Consider the following 15,549-nt stretch of genomic DNA (forward strand, 5'->3'; position numbering starts at 1 on the left):
ATTTGGCTTGAAAATGTTTATCCCCCGAAGATACAGCATTCAGACTAACAGACAATGTATTAAAATCTATTAACCACAAAAATTTATATTGGAGGAATATTCTATATTTCAGCAAAAGCTTTTGACTGTTGTTAACTAAATTACATTTTTATGGCATTCAAGAAATAACTGCAGAATGAGTCAGATCCTTTATAACAGGTAGGAAACAAAAGGTTGAAGTAAAATCAAATAAAGATAATCAGAATTTTTTTCTCAAACTGGAGAAAAATTAAATACTGCAGTACAACAATAGGACAATTGATTTTCATAATATATATATATATATATATATATATATATATATATATATATATATATTACTTTCCTCCAACAGCAAATAACTTAACAAAACCCATATGATGATAAAATGTTTAACAAATAATTCATCACAACATGTTTTAAGTATTGGTTATAATAGGAAGTGTATTCACTCTGTTTTATAATCACAAAATAATACATGTCGCTCTGTGATCACTATATTAAAAAAAGTACAATATATACCACATTTACTCGTATGTAACACACACCCATGTTTCTGGATTTGAAAATTAAAAAACTAAGTATTTGTAAATATCATGTTTAAAAATAAATAGTGAACAAAAAAAAAATGATTATGAAATACAAGAAGTCTGAGGGTTATGGTATTTTATAAAACTGACCTAGATGCATTCATATTTAAAGTCAGTCAGATGGTGGCCATTCTTTTACAGCAATACAAATGCAAAACTCATTGTAAAACACTGTTGGCAAACCCCATTTATCTGCATACATCTTCTGGTTTGTTGGTTTTAGTGTGTTGCACTAACAAATGGACCCTACTTACAGGTAACATGAAATTGAGTAACACCATAAGTTTCAAACTGCAAGTTGTACCAACATGCAGACAAACATGGCTAAAGACTTGCAGGTCATAAATTTGATGAGATCAAACAGTGTTTTAGGCAATGTTGTAAACAAACTGAGAATGTTAGGGAATGCAATAAAGGAAAGTAGGCATTTCACAGTAAGCAAAGCACCTTCTTTCAAATTGTAGATGAACTGTGCTTATGCCATGCAATAACGAACTCATGTGGTTTCTTCTTAAGGAGAGATTTAAATTCATATAAGGTATCATGAATACCATTCATGGACTGTGAAAATTGCTATGATTTCATCTCCGCACCCATAAATAAGCATGATCTTAACAGAAACATTTTGGGGCTATACGCATGAATACAAAATACAAAATTTGAATGGCACTTGCCAGTTCTTCCTTTCCACCATTTTGCTCCAAACTGAAGTATAGATTCTGTTGTTAAATATTAAATTAAACTTTGCATTAAACCTTGCACTAAAGAAGATGGTGAATATAATAAAAATGTGCTTAAAAGAAACCTGTAGCAAAATATTTATCTGACTCATTTTCAATCAAGAACAGCCTGAAACAAGGTGAAACGCCATTAAGAAAGTCTGAGATAGGCAGCGGGGTTTGCTATTGAATGGGACCCATCAGCTGTTGGCATATGCTGATGATGTTAATTTATTTTTACTAGAGGCTAGTAGATAGGTGGGGCCAGAAGTAAATCAAGAAAAATCTAGGTACATGTTAGCAGGAAAAATCATATTAGGGTGGGTGATAAATCCTTTGAAAGTGTAACAAAGTTCAAATATTTGGGAACAGCAATAAAAAATCAAAATGATATTCATGAGGTAATTTGGACGAGACTACATTCTGAAATGCTTCCTACTTCCAGTTCAAAATATTTGTCTTCCTGTATGATTTCTAAAAACCTGAAGATTAAAGTATACAAAACAATATTTCTTCCTGTTGTTTTGTATGGTTGCAAAACTTGGTCTCTCACTTTGAGGGAGGAACATAGATTGCAGGTGTAGAATCAGCTGACAGGTCCCATAGCCTATCCCAACAATGTCGCACAAGTCGTTGATGGTACGACGTCGATCTTCGTGAATGGCCTGCCGAATCTTCGTAACATTTTCGGGCGTTGTGCTCGAAGATGGTCGTCCAGAACGCTCGTCATCATCGACAGAGGTTCGGCCATTTTTAAAACGTGAATGCCACACAAACGTTTGTGCACGACCCATTGCGGACTCCCCAAATGCTTGCTTTACCATTTCATAGGTTTTCGTAGCCGTTTTGGCGAGTCTTTGGTAAGAGATTCAGGCAGAATCGCAGATGGTGCTTGACAGGCTGACAAAGAAAGATTCCCAGGGATGCCTCCAGGCTTGGCAGCGGCGCTGGGATCGTTGTGTTCACTCCCAGGGGAACTACTTCGAGGGTGATGGATGAATTTAATACCTGAGATAAGTGTACGGGTTTTTATACGCTGTCTGGAAACATTCCGATCACACCTCGTATATTGTATACTATGGACACTGAATAACTTTTTTATAATTAGGAAAAACTGACATAAATAAAGATCCAACACATGTTACTAATATCAACACTAACAACCACAATATTTTTTACATTTTCTACATTTATACCGCTTTTCAATTATTACAATATCAATGCTGACGAAGATAAAGAATCCACACATTTTAATAATTGTTACGTCGTACTAGATTTTTGGTTGGAATTAGAGAAGAAACTCAAATTTTATATACTATTGACATTTATACCACTTTATAATAATTATATTATCAATAACCATGTAGATAAAATTCAACTCATAAAAAGAATACAACACTGAAAACCACTATACATTTTATATACTATATTAACAGTAAAAAATTACCAGTCTCCAGTTATTAAATTCTGCAATTAGTTACACTGGCACAATAGCCGAGAAAATATGAAAAACACTTATCAGTAATAATTTACATTACACTGTGTGTTACATATTCCTGAGAGTATTTACAAATCACATTCTTACATATGATTAAATAATTTTTAATTTAACATTATTTGGTTTCTATTAAGCACATTAAATTATAGTTTGTGCAATTTAAACAAAATTCGTAACTGTGAAGCAATGGAGTTAAGCCTCTAAAGTTTGAACCTTCTCTTATACGTACATACAAAGACTTGGAGGCACAGAACTTGAAGAGCACACTCTGAATTATGTTAGTATTTCCCCACCTCAGAAGTCATCAAGTCTGTGACATGGCAATACCAAGTTTCACAAAAATTAGAAAGTTAGTCTGTAACATCAATGTCTGAATCTGAAATAGGGGGCAGATGGACAAACACATTAATTTCAACAATAAGATTCTGAAGAAAGAATCAAAATTCTTCAAAAGTGACAGGCTTTCATGGCAGCTTTGAAAATACCACTGCCCTTAAATAAATTAATTCTATGAAAAATTTGATGATATTTCACTAGAAGAATCTTAGAAATGAACAGCATTCCATAGTTATTTTTAAATTTCATGTGTCATTATTATACATAGTGATATATGTGTTTGTCCTTAAAGACCTTCATTCATTACTTGCGTAACTCATGATAAGTTACAATCAGAAGTCACTTTCAGTTTACTCATAGAAATGGCCGTATTATCACACACTGAACATTTCAGCAATGAAAGAGTAGGAAAATTTTAAGGGATTAAATCAATTTATATTCAAGTGGTCTAAATCGAATACTTATCATTACTAGAGAGCTTGTTGCAATATGAATCACTGAATAGGAAAATCAAAATATTTGAAAATGTGAAAACCACTAACCGTTGGTTTTAATTTGCAGTGCAACAACGGTATTCTCTAGATATGGCCTGACAGATAAATCTTTTGGAAACTCTTGAGGCTCAAAGTAAGCACTGTGAAAATATACCCATATAATAAAAAGTTTTATTTTTGTTGTGAAAAGTCAAGAAAATATCGGTTTAGTTTCTGTCTTGTTGGTGTTAAAACTAGAGTCTGCTTCTTAAATCTAAGCTCACGCCACTTTCTGCCTCAGTGCAATGGGAACAGTTCAAGTTGAAGCAGCGTTTCTTCTGGTTTGCTTTAAACAAATAATTTATGATAATGCAATGTAAGCTTTCACCTGGATATGGTAGAAACCCGTCAGCTCATAAAACAATTTCTTTTTGAAATTTGGTATTACCAGTTTAAGGAAACTGGTAATGTTTTAAGATGGAAATTCACTGACAGGTCTGACGTATGAAAAATGTAAAACACATTAGACAGTCCTGTAGATGAAGCTCCAAGAAATCAGCCATGCATTAGAGTTTGATGGTGGGAATATCAGAGACCGCAATCTGAGATTCATTACACAAGACTAGTTTGTATGTTATCCAAAATGGTACATAATGGCATTGACATAGATATACAAGTACTTCTCACTCTTAAAATGGGTGACCTGGAAATGTAGGGATAAGGTGCTCGATTCTTGAGCCAAAAATCCAGGGTTTTTAAGACTGGTTGGACCCAATGTAGAGTTTTGACATGCCTTCCTATTTCTCATTTCTGACCAACTCCGTGAAACAGAATCCTTACTGTAAAGCTTATTGTCATCCTGATAGTAAATTCTGTTTCTCACAGAAGTCGAACATTCATTTTTGTTTTCACAAGAGCCCATCACTGGACTGCGTCCCCAACCAGATGTTTCCAGTCCATACTTCAACACCCTTAATCCAACCTCAACCAAGGTTTTGTAAAATCAAAAACTTTCATCATGAATCATTAAGCTGTAAGCTCTCTCTATTGGTCATTATCTTTAGCATGAACCTATCACTAGAAAAACATTTATATTTCGCTGCCAAATTTTCATTTTCACTAAATAAATGCGGTTACTAGTGTCACAATAAAGAACAGAAGTTCACTGGTGGAGGTACTAGATTCGTTCCTTTACACTAGATTTATTAAATTTCTTCAAAGCAAGTTGAAATGTGTGAAATTTGTGCAAGGACTGCAGGCATAATTTCAAATGTTGTGCCCCTTCTAGAGACATGCCAGAGCAGCCGCTTATATCCAGGAACTTCAGATTGCGACATCTCTGTCTAATTGCTCTAAGGCTTGCATCTGTCAGCTTCCAGCAGCGCTGCAAAGGAGATCATACCCATTATTTAGCACTTGCAACAGATAAGAATCACACTGCTATGTATCAATTATCCAGAGAAGTTTGAAGAAAAGTGTAAACATATCATAAGACAGTTGCTTGCGTACTGTCCACGATAAACATAATGCCATCACTGAACAGTAATAAAATGCAAAATTGTAATATTTCACAGAATAACAATTACATATTGTCTTATGATAAACTCCTTCATTTGGTATTCAATGTCACTGGGGATTTTCCATATCCCCAAATGGTAATTATTTTTAAATACTTTATTTTTATATGGTTTTTATTTTGAAGATACTTTTATGGGGAGATTTGTAATGTATCACTGTGAAACTTTAATTTGATAACCCATTATGATCTATCACAGATTCTACTCTTAAAATGTTTTATTTATTTAATTTATTATGATTGAAAATACTTTGTTTAGTTTCAGATCTGAAGGACTTCTCTATAAAACATATTTTATTAAAATAATTTGATAATCTGAAGTAATCATGCGGAACCACAAAAATACAATCCTGGGTTCTCGCTTATTTACTTTATCAGCATGTGTTATGTGCCAAGTTAACTTGCTTCATATAAAGTGACATATACCTGCAATTCAAGATGTTTCAGCCTCGACAAATGATTCACAAGTTCAAAAATGCCACTGTCTGTGATTATGTAACAAAAGTTCATTTGAAGGGTTTCAATGCTTGGGTTCTTTGAGGCCAGATCTGAGATGCCTGCATCTGTTACCTGAAAGCAGAATGTAAAATGTACAAAGAAAAAAGTTGTCAGTGGAAGCACGGTTCTGGAGAATTTGACGTAAATACGTCCATACGGAAAGGAAGTTTATATATTGGAATTATTCTAAATATTTCCTTTATACATCCTTTACAATCGAGATAATTTTGATTAAGACATTGCTTATTTAATTTGAATTAGTTAAGCTGGTAGCTGAATGTAATGTAATGAAATGTAAGGTAAGATAATCATCCATCTTGTACGTAGTATGACGCAACAAACTAACGCAACAACAGATTACTGAACAATTATTATATAAGATAAGTACATGTGATATTGTAAAATGTTTTCAACAGCACAAAATTATCTACTCCACGACGCACTTCTTCTATAAGCAATTCACAGTTCAGCTCTTTCAGGATTGTTGATGGCTGTAATGTAACACAAAAATGTCGAGTAAACAGATGATGTTTCCTAGGTAACATAACAATGAACTTACACTTTTTCGTAACACATTCTTGCCAAATGACCCTTCCTTATAGACGTATTTACGTCAAAATAGCATTTAAAATTTTGTAAATGATCATTTTTAACAAGCCCCTTGTCCTTCTGTGCAATTTTATCAAAAGCGAAGGACTTGGTGTTTGAGAATAAAGGGTAAGATATTATTAAAACCAAATAGAAGGAAGATATATTAAATTTCCTGATGAAACTAACCTGCCGGCAGCAGCTCAGACGTAAATGTCGAAGTTCAAGAAAACTAAAGGCATAGTTAAGGCTGACATCTGTGATTCCTTTGCAGCCACACAAATCTAGTTCTTGCAAACCTAAAGGAAAAAATAAATAATTACCATAAATCAGTTTTTCTGATGATATCCTTAAATTACATGATCAAACAAAAGTCTGTATTTAAACATTAACATTTTCTGCATACCTTCCAATCTAAGAATCGAGAAGCCACTTTCAACTTCTTCTCCTCTTGTTCTCAACCCCATCCCTGTGAGTCCAGCATCTGTTACTTTCTCACACATTGTTAGTTTGAGGGTTCGAAGCCACACCTGGTGTTGGAAAATGGCCTGAACAGACATGTCTGTCACTGCTCTGGAACTCCATCCAAGGTCAAGATATATAAGCCTAGGATGGTTCTCTGCTATACGACACAAAGTTCTCTCACCAAAGGAGAGTCCAGCAAGATTAAGTCGTTGCAACTGCAGATTTACAGAGGAGCAAAGTCCCCTCTCAATGCCCTCACTTGATACCTGAATACATTCTGACAGGTTTAAATTTACTAATTTCTTGAGATGACAAAGTTCTGAAATGCCTGTGTCTGTTATGGCATAGCAGAACTCTATATTGAGCGTTAAAAGGTTCTTTAGGTTGTGACAGATAGCTATGAGAGAAGCATCACCAATGCCAGTACAATAACCTAGATTTAATTCAGTTAGACTCTGTTGGTACTCTGTGAGTCTGAGTATGCCTGCATTGTTCAGCTCTTCGCAAAAACGAAGATCAAGTGTTTCAAGATGTAGTTCTGGTACTTGTGCTAGTTGTGACAATGCTGCATCATCAATGCCCGTGAAACCAAACTTCAACTTTCTAATCTTCCGTGCTTTTGACTCAATGTGTTGTAATATATTAATGAATGTCAGAACACTTTGTGATGCCATTGTGTAGCCAGAGTCTAACACGTCACCAGGGTAATGTTTCTTACACAGCTCAGAATTGAAACAGATCTGACATCTTGTCAATGACAGATCTTCCAAATTGGAAGCAATTGCCATGAATCTATTGAAAAGTGCATCTGACAAATCTGAATTGAAGTCAAGTCTTAGCTCCCTAAGTTTGACCAGAGTGTTACTAAGCAGAATAACATCAGATTTCTGCTCCAGAACCCTTCCTGACTTTAAAAGATCAGGACAAGCTCTCACATTGAGAGTTTTTAAATGTGAGCACTTTAATAAAATATCCACAAAGGTCTTTTCTGATATATCACAATATCCTATGGAAAGAGACTGCATTTGTGGACAGAATCTATCCCAAAATTCAGTTAATATTTCTCCTAGCTTTACGTTTTTGAACACAAAATGCGGAAATGTTCCAAGACTATTTTCGAAGACTTGTAGTGGTCTAGTGAGGTCATCTTGCAATACCACTACTTCATTACTATGCAGTTTGCGGTATTTTGATGCATTATGCCACAAATGACACACTTGCGAGGCATTTATTCTGTCTGACAAAGGCAGGAACTCCAGGATGTATATTATAATCTGGAATATGAAAACAATTTAAAATATAACAAGTCAATGAAAAACATATGTCTTAGTAGAATGTTTTTAAGAGGTGACCACATAAGCTTCAACTTTTAAAAACGAAAAATTAAAGCACACGTCACAATAAAATATTCAAGGTCATACACCACATAATCTTATGCATAACTGATTAGATGCCACTGCAGATGTTGAGAATCCTTACCTCAATGGGAAGTTCAACAAATTCATCGCTTTCAGTACTTCGATGTCTTCTCTCACTTGAGATTGTTATGACGGACTGCATGTCAGATTGCTGTGTGTGTGGGTGTAATGTCTGAAATTAATGCAATTAACACGAATACTTTTTCAAGACCTTCAACATTGTCGTTTGCTATACCAGCTGATTTATCTAACTAGAGCAGAGCGCTCCTTTCGGAGTTCCTCGGGGTTCAAGTGTTTAAAACGCAACCAACCCCCCACTTGCAAATCTTCGTCTTAGAATCGATCATAAAGTCAGTTTTCATAATAGTTTTCGTAATAGTAATATATCGAATGAGTATCAGTTTACCTTGTTGGAGTTGTTAGAGTTGGTACTTCAAATACTTGATAACGTCTTCTTTCACTTTTGTGATGTTTTAGGCCAACTGTCAGTCAATATTCAAGAATGCGATGTGCTGCATCTGGAGCAGTGATAATGCGACTGGCTTGATAGTTTTTGATTCCTTAGTTGTGAAGCGTTACTTGTTTACTCGGCATTGTTGTGGAACACAACAATGCCGAGTAAGCAAATATCTGTTGGCATTGTTGATGACGTCATTTTTTTACGACAACGATTTTTATAGTCTAGGGCAGAAAGCTCTTTTCGGGGGGGTTGGTTGCGTTTTAAAATCTTGAGTAAGACACTAAACTCGGCATTGTTGTGGAACACAACAATGCCGAGTTTTTTTATAGTTGACATTGTTGATGACGTAATTTATTGACGACGACGAAATCAGAAATTTTTATAGTAGACTAGAGCAGGGCGCTCCTTTCGGAGCTCCTAGGGAGAGTTGGTCAAGTTTGTAAAACGCAACAAACCTTGTGTATGAAACTAAACTAACCGCCCCGAATTGAGGGTTAAAACAATTGGGGGTTAGTTTAGTCTCATTCAAGTGTTTTAATCCCTGAGTAAGAAACTGAACTAACCCCCCAAATTGGGGGGTTTAAACACTTGACCAACGGGTTACGTTTAAAAATCTTGAGTAAGACACTAAACTAACCCCCTTCGGAAGGGTTAGTTTAGTTTCTCATTCATGTGTTTTAACCCTTGAGTAAGAAACTAAACAACCCCCCGAATGGTGGTTAAAATACTTGACGAAGCCCCCTCGAGGGGTGTTAATTTAGTGTCTTATTCAAGTGTTTTAACCCTTGAAGAGCAGTATGACTTGGATGAATATTATTTTCAGTATCAGATTACCTTGTTGGTGTTGGCAACGTCTTCTTTCACTTTTCATCATTTCTTAAATAGTCTAATGTCGCTGTTCGGAGGCGATGTGCTGCTTCTGGAGCAGTGATAATTCGACTGGCTCGGTACTAAGCGTTATTTGTTTACTCGGCATTGTTGTGTACACGGCATTGTTGTTCCACAACAATTCCGTGTATAAACAAATATAAGGTGATATTGTTGATGACATCATTTTTTGACGACAACGGCGACTAATCCTTTCTGAGCGCTTCCTGTAATCTGATATTTTACTTCTTTACGTCGCTGATCAGAGGCCAACAGTTGGTTGCGTTTTAAAAACTTAAATAACCCCCCTTCGGGGGAGGGTTAGTTGTGTTTCAAAATCTTAAATAACACACTAAACTAACCTGTCTCTATCTTATATTTTACTTCTTTACGTCGCTGTTGAGAGGCCAACTGTTATTGGTCAGTCAACTTTCTACGTCCAACCCCACCCTTGCAAATCTTCGTCTTAAAATCGATCATAATAGTTTTCGTAATCGTAATATATCGAGTATATATGAGTAGGATTATTAGTATCACTTTACCCTGTTGCAGTTGGATTTGGTACTTCAAATAGTTGATAACTTCTTCTTTCACTTTTCTGATGTTTTAGGCCAACTGTCAGTCAATTTTTAATAATGCAACGTGCTGCTTCTGTAGCAGTGATAATGTGACTGGCTTGGTAGTGAAGCGTTATTTGTTTACTTGGCATTGTTGTGTTCCTTTCGGAGCTCCTAGGGAGGGTTGGTCAAGTTTGTAAAACACCACCAACCTTGTGTAAGAAACTAATCTAACCGCCCCGAATTGAGGGTTAAAACAATTGACCAACCCCCTCTTCTGGGGGGTTGGTTGCGTTTTGAAATCTTAAGTAACACGCTAAACTAACTCCCCTTTGAGGGGTTAGTTTAGTGTCTCATTCAAGTGTTTTAACCCCTGAGTAAGAAACTAAACTAACCCCCCGAATACGTTTTTCTACTTTTATCAATGTAAGTCTTACTTCGCTTTCCTTCATTTGTTAAATAGTTCTGATGTTTTAGTTCTTTACCTCGCTGTTCAGAGGCTAACTGATCTTGGTCAGCCAACTTTCTACGTCTAACCCAATTCATACATATCTTCGTTTTTTCTCTTCTACTCTTGGTGAATAAGTTTTTCTACGTTTATCAATGTATGTCTTCCATAGCTTTTCTTTAGTTGTTAAATAGTTCTGATGTTTTAGTTCTTTACGTCGCTGTTCAGAGGTCAACAGTTCTTGGTCAGTTATCTATCTACGTAAAACCCCACCCTTTCAAATCTTCGTCTGATTTTTTGTTCTTGTGTTCTTGTTAAATACGTTTTCCTGCTTCTATCAATATAGATCTCCCTTCGCTTTTCTTTATTTTTTAAATAGTTCCGATGTTTGAGTTCTTTACATCGCTGTTCAGAGGCCAAAAGTTCTTGGTCGGTCAACTATCTACGTCCAACCCCACCCTTGCAAATCATCATTTGTTTGCTTTTTGCTCTTCTGTTCTTGCTGAATAAGTTTTTCTACGTCTATCAATGTAAATCTCCCTTTGCTTTTCTTTACTTGTTAATAGGTCTGATGTTTAAGTTTTTACGTCTCTATTCAGAGGCCAACTGTTCTTGGTCAGTCAAATTTCTATGGCCAATCCCACCCTTGCAAATCTTCGTCTGTTTTTCTACATATGTCGTCAATATGGTCTCGTTTATCAATGTAAGCCTTCTTTCGCTTTTGTTTATTTCTTAAATAGGTCTGATGTTGTAGTTCTTTACGTCGCTGTTCAGAGACCAACCGTTCTTGTTCAGTCAACTTTCTTTGTCCAGCCCCACCCCTGCAAATCTTCGTCTTAAAATCGATCAAAAGTCAGTTTTCATAATACTTTCGTAATCGTAATATATCGAATGAGTATCAGTTTTCCTTGTAGGAGTTGTTGGAGTTGGTACTTCAAATACTTGATAACTTCTTCTTTCACTTTTCTGATGTTTTAGGCCAACTGTCAGTCAATATTCAAGAATGCGACATGCTGCTTCTAGAGCAGAGATCATGCGACTGGCTTTGATAGTTTTTGTTGTGAAGCATTATTTGTTTACTTGGCATTGTTGTGTTCCACAACAATGCCGAGTATAAAAAAATGTAAGTTGACATTGTTGATGACGTCATTTTTTGACGACAAATTGGTTGAAGACAACGACTAATCACAAATTTTTATAGTATAAGAAGAATAAGAAGAATAAGCAACTGGAAATTAATTTTACCTTGCAAATTCCCCTTTTGATTCTTTCCAGAAGATTTTGATGCGTGTCCTTCTCTATCAACAGAGTCAGAGGGGTTGTTTCCTTGGTCAACTGGAGATGGATTATGAGAAATATCCAGTTCAGAATCGTGTTCCATATCGTGATATTGAATGTCATCATCAGATGAATGTTCTTGTTCTCGCACAGTACCAATTGTACTCAAAATTATTTTTCTGTTAATCTAGACTTTGCAGGTCTATGCTTCTTCTGACTGCAACACAACAAATCTTTGTTGTTTATTTATTATGCCTAGCAACGGGCCACATTATCAACAATGGGTAAGACCAACAATACGAGTTGGAGCTTGCCTCAGTGATTAGCCGATATTTTGCCCCTGACCATGATGGAACAAATAATATTTTAGAATATCCTACAAGCGGCGATAACAAAATGACATATGATTAAAGACAGGAAGTAAATATATAGTAGAAATATTGAAGGCGACTGAGCTGCTGTGATCTGGTGGCCATGTAGGCGCTGGGGGGGAGAGAAGGTATAGCTCCTACTCATTCTTGACCTCAGCACTAGACTGGGGCGAGTGGTCAGTACCACGCACTGGCCGCGCTTTATCCCCGCGAAAGGACCCTGGTACCCATTCGATAGGAGGCTGGGTGGGCAGCAGGCTTGAGGAAAAATCCGCTGCCCGTCGGGGATCGAACCCCGGTCGACCAGTCCATAGCCAGTCACTATACTGACTCAGCTACGCTAGTTCTTATATATAGTATTATTATTATTATTTAGTGTTCTGTATGAGGACAGGTCCATATGAACAGGATCCTTCCATCCTTTTCTCGGTCTGGGACCTGTTCATATACGTTCTTGGCAGATGATCCAGAAGTGGTTTGCCATTGCCTTCTTCTGTGTGTGAATGGAGTAATTGTTGAGATGCCACGAAGAAACCGGAGAAACCCCTGGAGGAAAACTCCGTGATGCCTAGACCACGGCCTTGCCCAACACAAGTTATAAATCTAAGCATGACCGGGAATTGAACCCGGGACTCCAAGATTACAAGGCTAACGTTCTGACCGCTAGACCACCGTGGAAGTTTAATATGATGTATTGTCGAAATGAAAACAGGGCGGATAAAACTGGAAAACAACTGAAAGTGTCCATTTATTTCCTGACTAATTTTAAACGCTAACGATGTTTCGTTGTAGTCGTCGAGGCAATTTACGATATGGCATGACGAGTTGTGGGCGATCAGCTGTTTGCCTTGTCTGCTCGTCGTCAGTCAGTCTGTGAGACTGCACGTTTCCTGTAACAATTAGCTTTTCCAGTTGGTAGGGAGTTGTTTTCACTCCAAGGATTGAACAGAAGCGAGTATGCGGACGCACTCACCAACGTTGTTGTTGGGCAGGTCCCCTAAGGCAGTGGTATTCAACCATTTCTTTTTTGTTCGCGTACCCCCAGATATAATTTCTCTTCCAACTTTGTACCCCCAAAGTTGTTGGTGTATAATTCAAGTTATGCATAGTATATAATCTACATCTAAAATAAATTAAATAAATTATATTACTGATTATTCAGTGTATATCATAAAGTAATATATATTTCTTTGACGTAAATACGTCTATGAGGAAGGGTCATTCGGCAAAAAGTGGAACGAAAAATTGTAACTGCATTATTATGTTACCTTGGACACGTCAATTGTTTACTCGGTATTATTGTTACCTAGGAAACATTTCATTACATTACATTACATTTCGATACTTTACATTACATTACATTACTTTACATTACATTCATCTACCACAGACCCATCTTAAGCGTAACTAATTCTAGTTAAATAAGCAAAGTCTTAATCAAACTTTACTCAATTGTAAAGCGGGTATAAAGGAAATATTTAGAATAAAACCAATAAATAAACTTCCTTTCCGTATAGACGTATTTACGTCAAATTCTCCGGAACCGTGGTTCCACTGACAACTTTTTGTTCGCGTACCCCCAGATATAATTTCTCTTCCAACTTTGTACCCCCAAAGTTGTTGGTATATAATTCAAATTATACATAGTATATAATCTACATCAGACAAATAATAAGGAAAAAAACATCAGAGACCTGTACAGAGGCATTAATAACTTTAAGAAAGGATATCAACCCCAGACCAATTTGGTAAAGGATGATAGTGGCAATTTGCTTGCAGATCCAATAAAAATTGTGAATAGGTGGAAAAATTTCTTTAGCGAGCTCTTAAATGTTCATGATACTGGTGATATTAGACAGATTAAAATGCATACAGCTGAACTGTTGGTGCCAGAACCTAGCTTAGATGAAGTGGAACTAGCCATTGGGAAGTTGAAAAGTTATAAATCTCGAGGAATTGATCAGATTCCGGCCGAATTAATTAAAGCAGGTGGCAAAGGGTTGCATATGAGGATCCATAAGCTTATTCAGTTAATTTGGGGTAAGGAAGAGATGCCACAACAGTGGAAGGAATCCATAATTATTCCTATTCATAAGAAGGGGGACAAGACTGAGTGTGGTAATTACCGAGGAATATCGCTGCTATCAACCTCATACAAAATTCTATCCAACATTCTTTTGGCAAGATTAACCCCATATGCGAATGAAATTATTGGGGATCATCAGTGTGGGTTCAGACGAAACAGATCAACGATTGATCAGATCTTTTGCATTCGTCAGATACTAGAGAAAAAATGGGAGTTCGGTGGGACCGTACATCAGTTATTTATAGATTTCAAAAAAGCCTATGACTCTGTGAAGAGAGAAGTGCTATATAATATTCTTATTGAATTTGGTATACCAAAGAAGCTAGTGGGTCTAATAAAAATGTGCTTAAATGAAACCTGTAGCAAAATTCGAGTAGGTATATATGTATCTGAGACATTCCTCATCAAGAACGGTCTAAAACAAGGAGATGCTTTGTCTCCCTTGCTCTTTAACTTTGCGCTAGAATACGCCATCAGGAAGGTCCAAGGTAGGCAGGAGGGTTTGCAATTGAATGGGACACATCAGCTATTGGCATATGCTGATGATGTTAATTTATTGGGGGACGATATAAATACAATAAAGAGGAACGCAGAAGTTTTACTAGAGGCTGGTAGACAAGTGGGGCTAGAAGTAAATTCAGAAAAAACTAAGTACATGTTAGTATCTCGTCATCAGAAGACAGGCGGGCAAAATTATCTTAGGGTGGCTAATAAATCCTTTGAAAGGGTTACAAAGTTCAAATATCTGGGAACAACAATAACAAATCAAAATGACACTCATGAGGAAGTTAGGAGGAGACTAAATTCCGGAAATGCTTGCTATTTCTCAGTCCAAAATATTTTGTCTTCCCGTCTGATTTCTAAGAACCTGAAAATTAAAGTATACAAAACAATAATCTTGTCTGTTGTTTTGTATGGGTGCGAAACATGGTCTCTCACTCAGAGGGAGGAACACAGATTGCAGGTGTTTGAGAATCGGGTGTTGAGGAGGATATTTGGGCCTAAGAGGGAAGACGATGGGGCGTGGAGAAAACTGCACAATGACGAGCTTAAAAATCTGTACTGCTCCCCCAGTATTGTGAGGGTGATTAAGTCGAGAAGAGTGAGATGGGCGGGACATGTAGCGCGCATGGATGGGACAAGAGGTGTGCACCGGGTACTGGTTGGGAAACCTGAAGGGAAGAGACCGCTGGGGAGACCTAGACGTAGATGGGAGGATAATCTCAGGCGGGATCTATGGGAGATAGGAGTTGAAGGAAACTGGATTTTGTTGGCCCAGGACAGGGTCCGGTGGAGGGCTTTG

General features: G+C 36.7%; 1 protein-coding gene across 4 annotated transcripts; it reads right to left on the minus strand.

Moving 5' to 3' along the window:
- Positions 1-4,722: 4,722 nt before the first annotated feature.
- LOC147874781 (uncharacterized) lies at positions 4,723-12,496 on the minus strand. Of its 4 annotated transcripts, XM_087343303.1 has the most exons (8): positions 10,049-10,421; positions 9,474-9,740; positions 8,586-8,697; positions 8,241-8,351; positions 6,703-8,035; positions 6,486-6,595; positions 5,637-5,780; positions 4,723-5,018 (listed from the first exon to the last, which is right to left on the minus strand). In XM_087343303.1, exons 4-8 carry the CDS (start codon positions 8,319-8,321, stop codon positions 4,812-4,814), a joined length of 1,875 nt encoding a protein of 624 aa, XP_087199429.1. In that variant the 5' UTR covers positions 8,322-8,351; positions 8,586-8,697; positions 9,474-9,740; positions 10,049-10,421; the 3' UTR covers positions 4,723-4,811. The 4 variants fall into 4 exon arrangements, with proteins under 4 accessions (XP_087199429.1, XP_087199430.1, XP_087199428.1 ...); XM_087343304.1 differs by lacking the exon at positions 8,586-8,697 and having other exon boundaries at positions 10,049-10,422; XM_087343302.1 differs by lacking the exons at positions 8,586-8,697; positions 9,474-9,740; positions 10,049-10,421 and adding an exon at positions 11,757-12,496.
- Positions 12,497-15,549: the final 3,053 nt, after the last annotated feature.

The sequence above is a fragment of the Zootermopsis nevadensis genome, unplaced genomic scaffold, assembly GCF_977971745.1.
Source record: "Zootermopsis nevadensis isolate Lab colony 2312 unplaced genomic scaffold, Znev_1.0 Znev_ptg000005l, whole genome shotgun sequence".
Lineage (NCBI taxonomy): Eukaryota > Metazoa > Arthropoda > Insecta > Blattodea > Termopsidae > Zootermopsis > Zootermopsis nevadensis.

Coding starts and splice junctions, on each gene's coding strand:
- LOC147874781 (XM_087343302.1), bottom strand. CDS start 11,915: ATGATGACATTCAATATCACGATATGGAACACGATTCTGAACTGGATA. Junction 8,352..11,756: donor TCAAAAGGGGAATTTGCAAG/GTAAAATTAATT, acceptor CATTAATTTCAG/ACATTACACCCACACACACA. Junction 5,019..5,636: donor TGAAACATCTTGAATTGCAG/GTATATGTCACT, acceptor TCTCCTTTGCAG/CGCTGCTGGAAGCTGACAGA.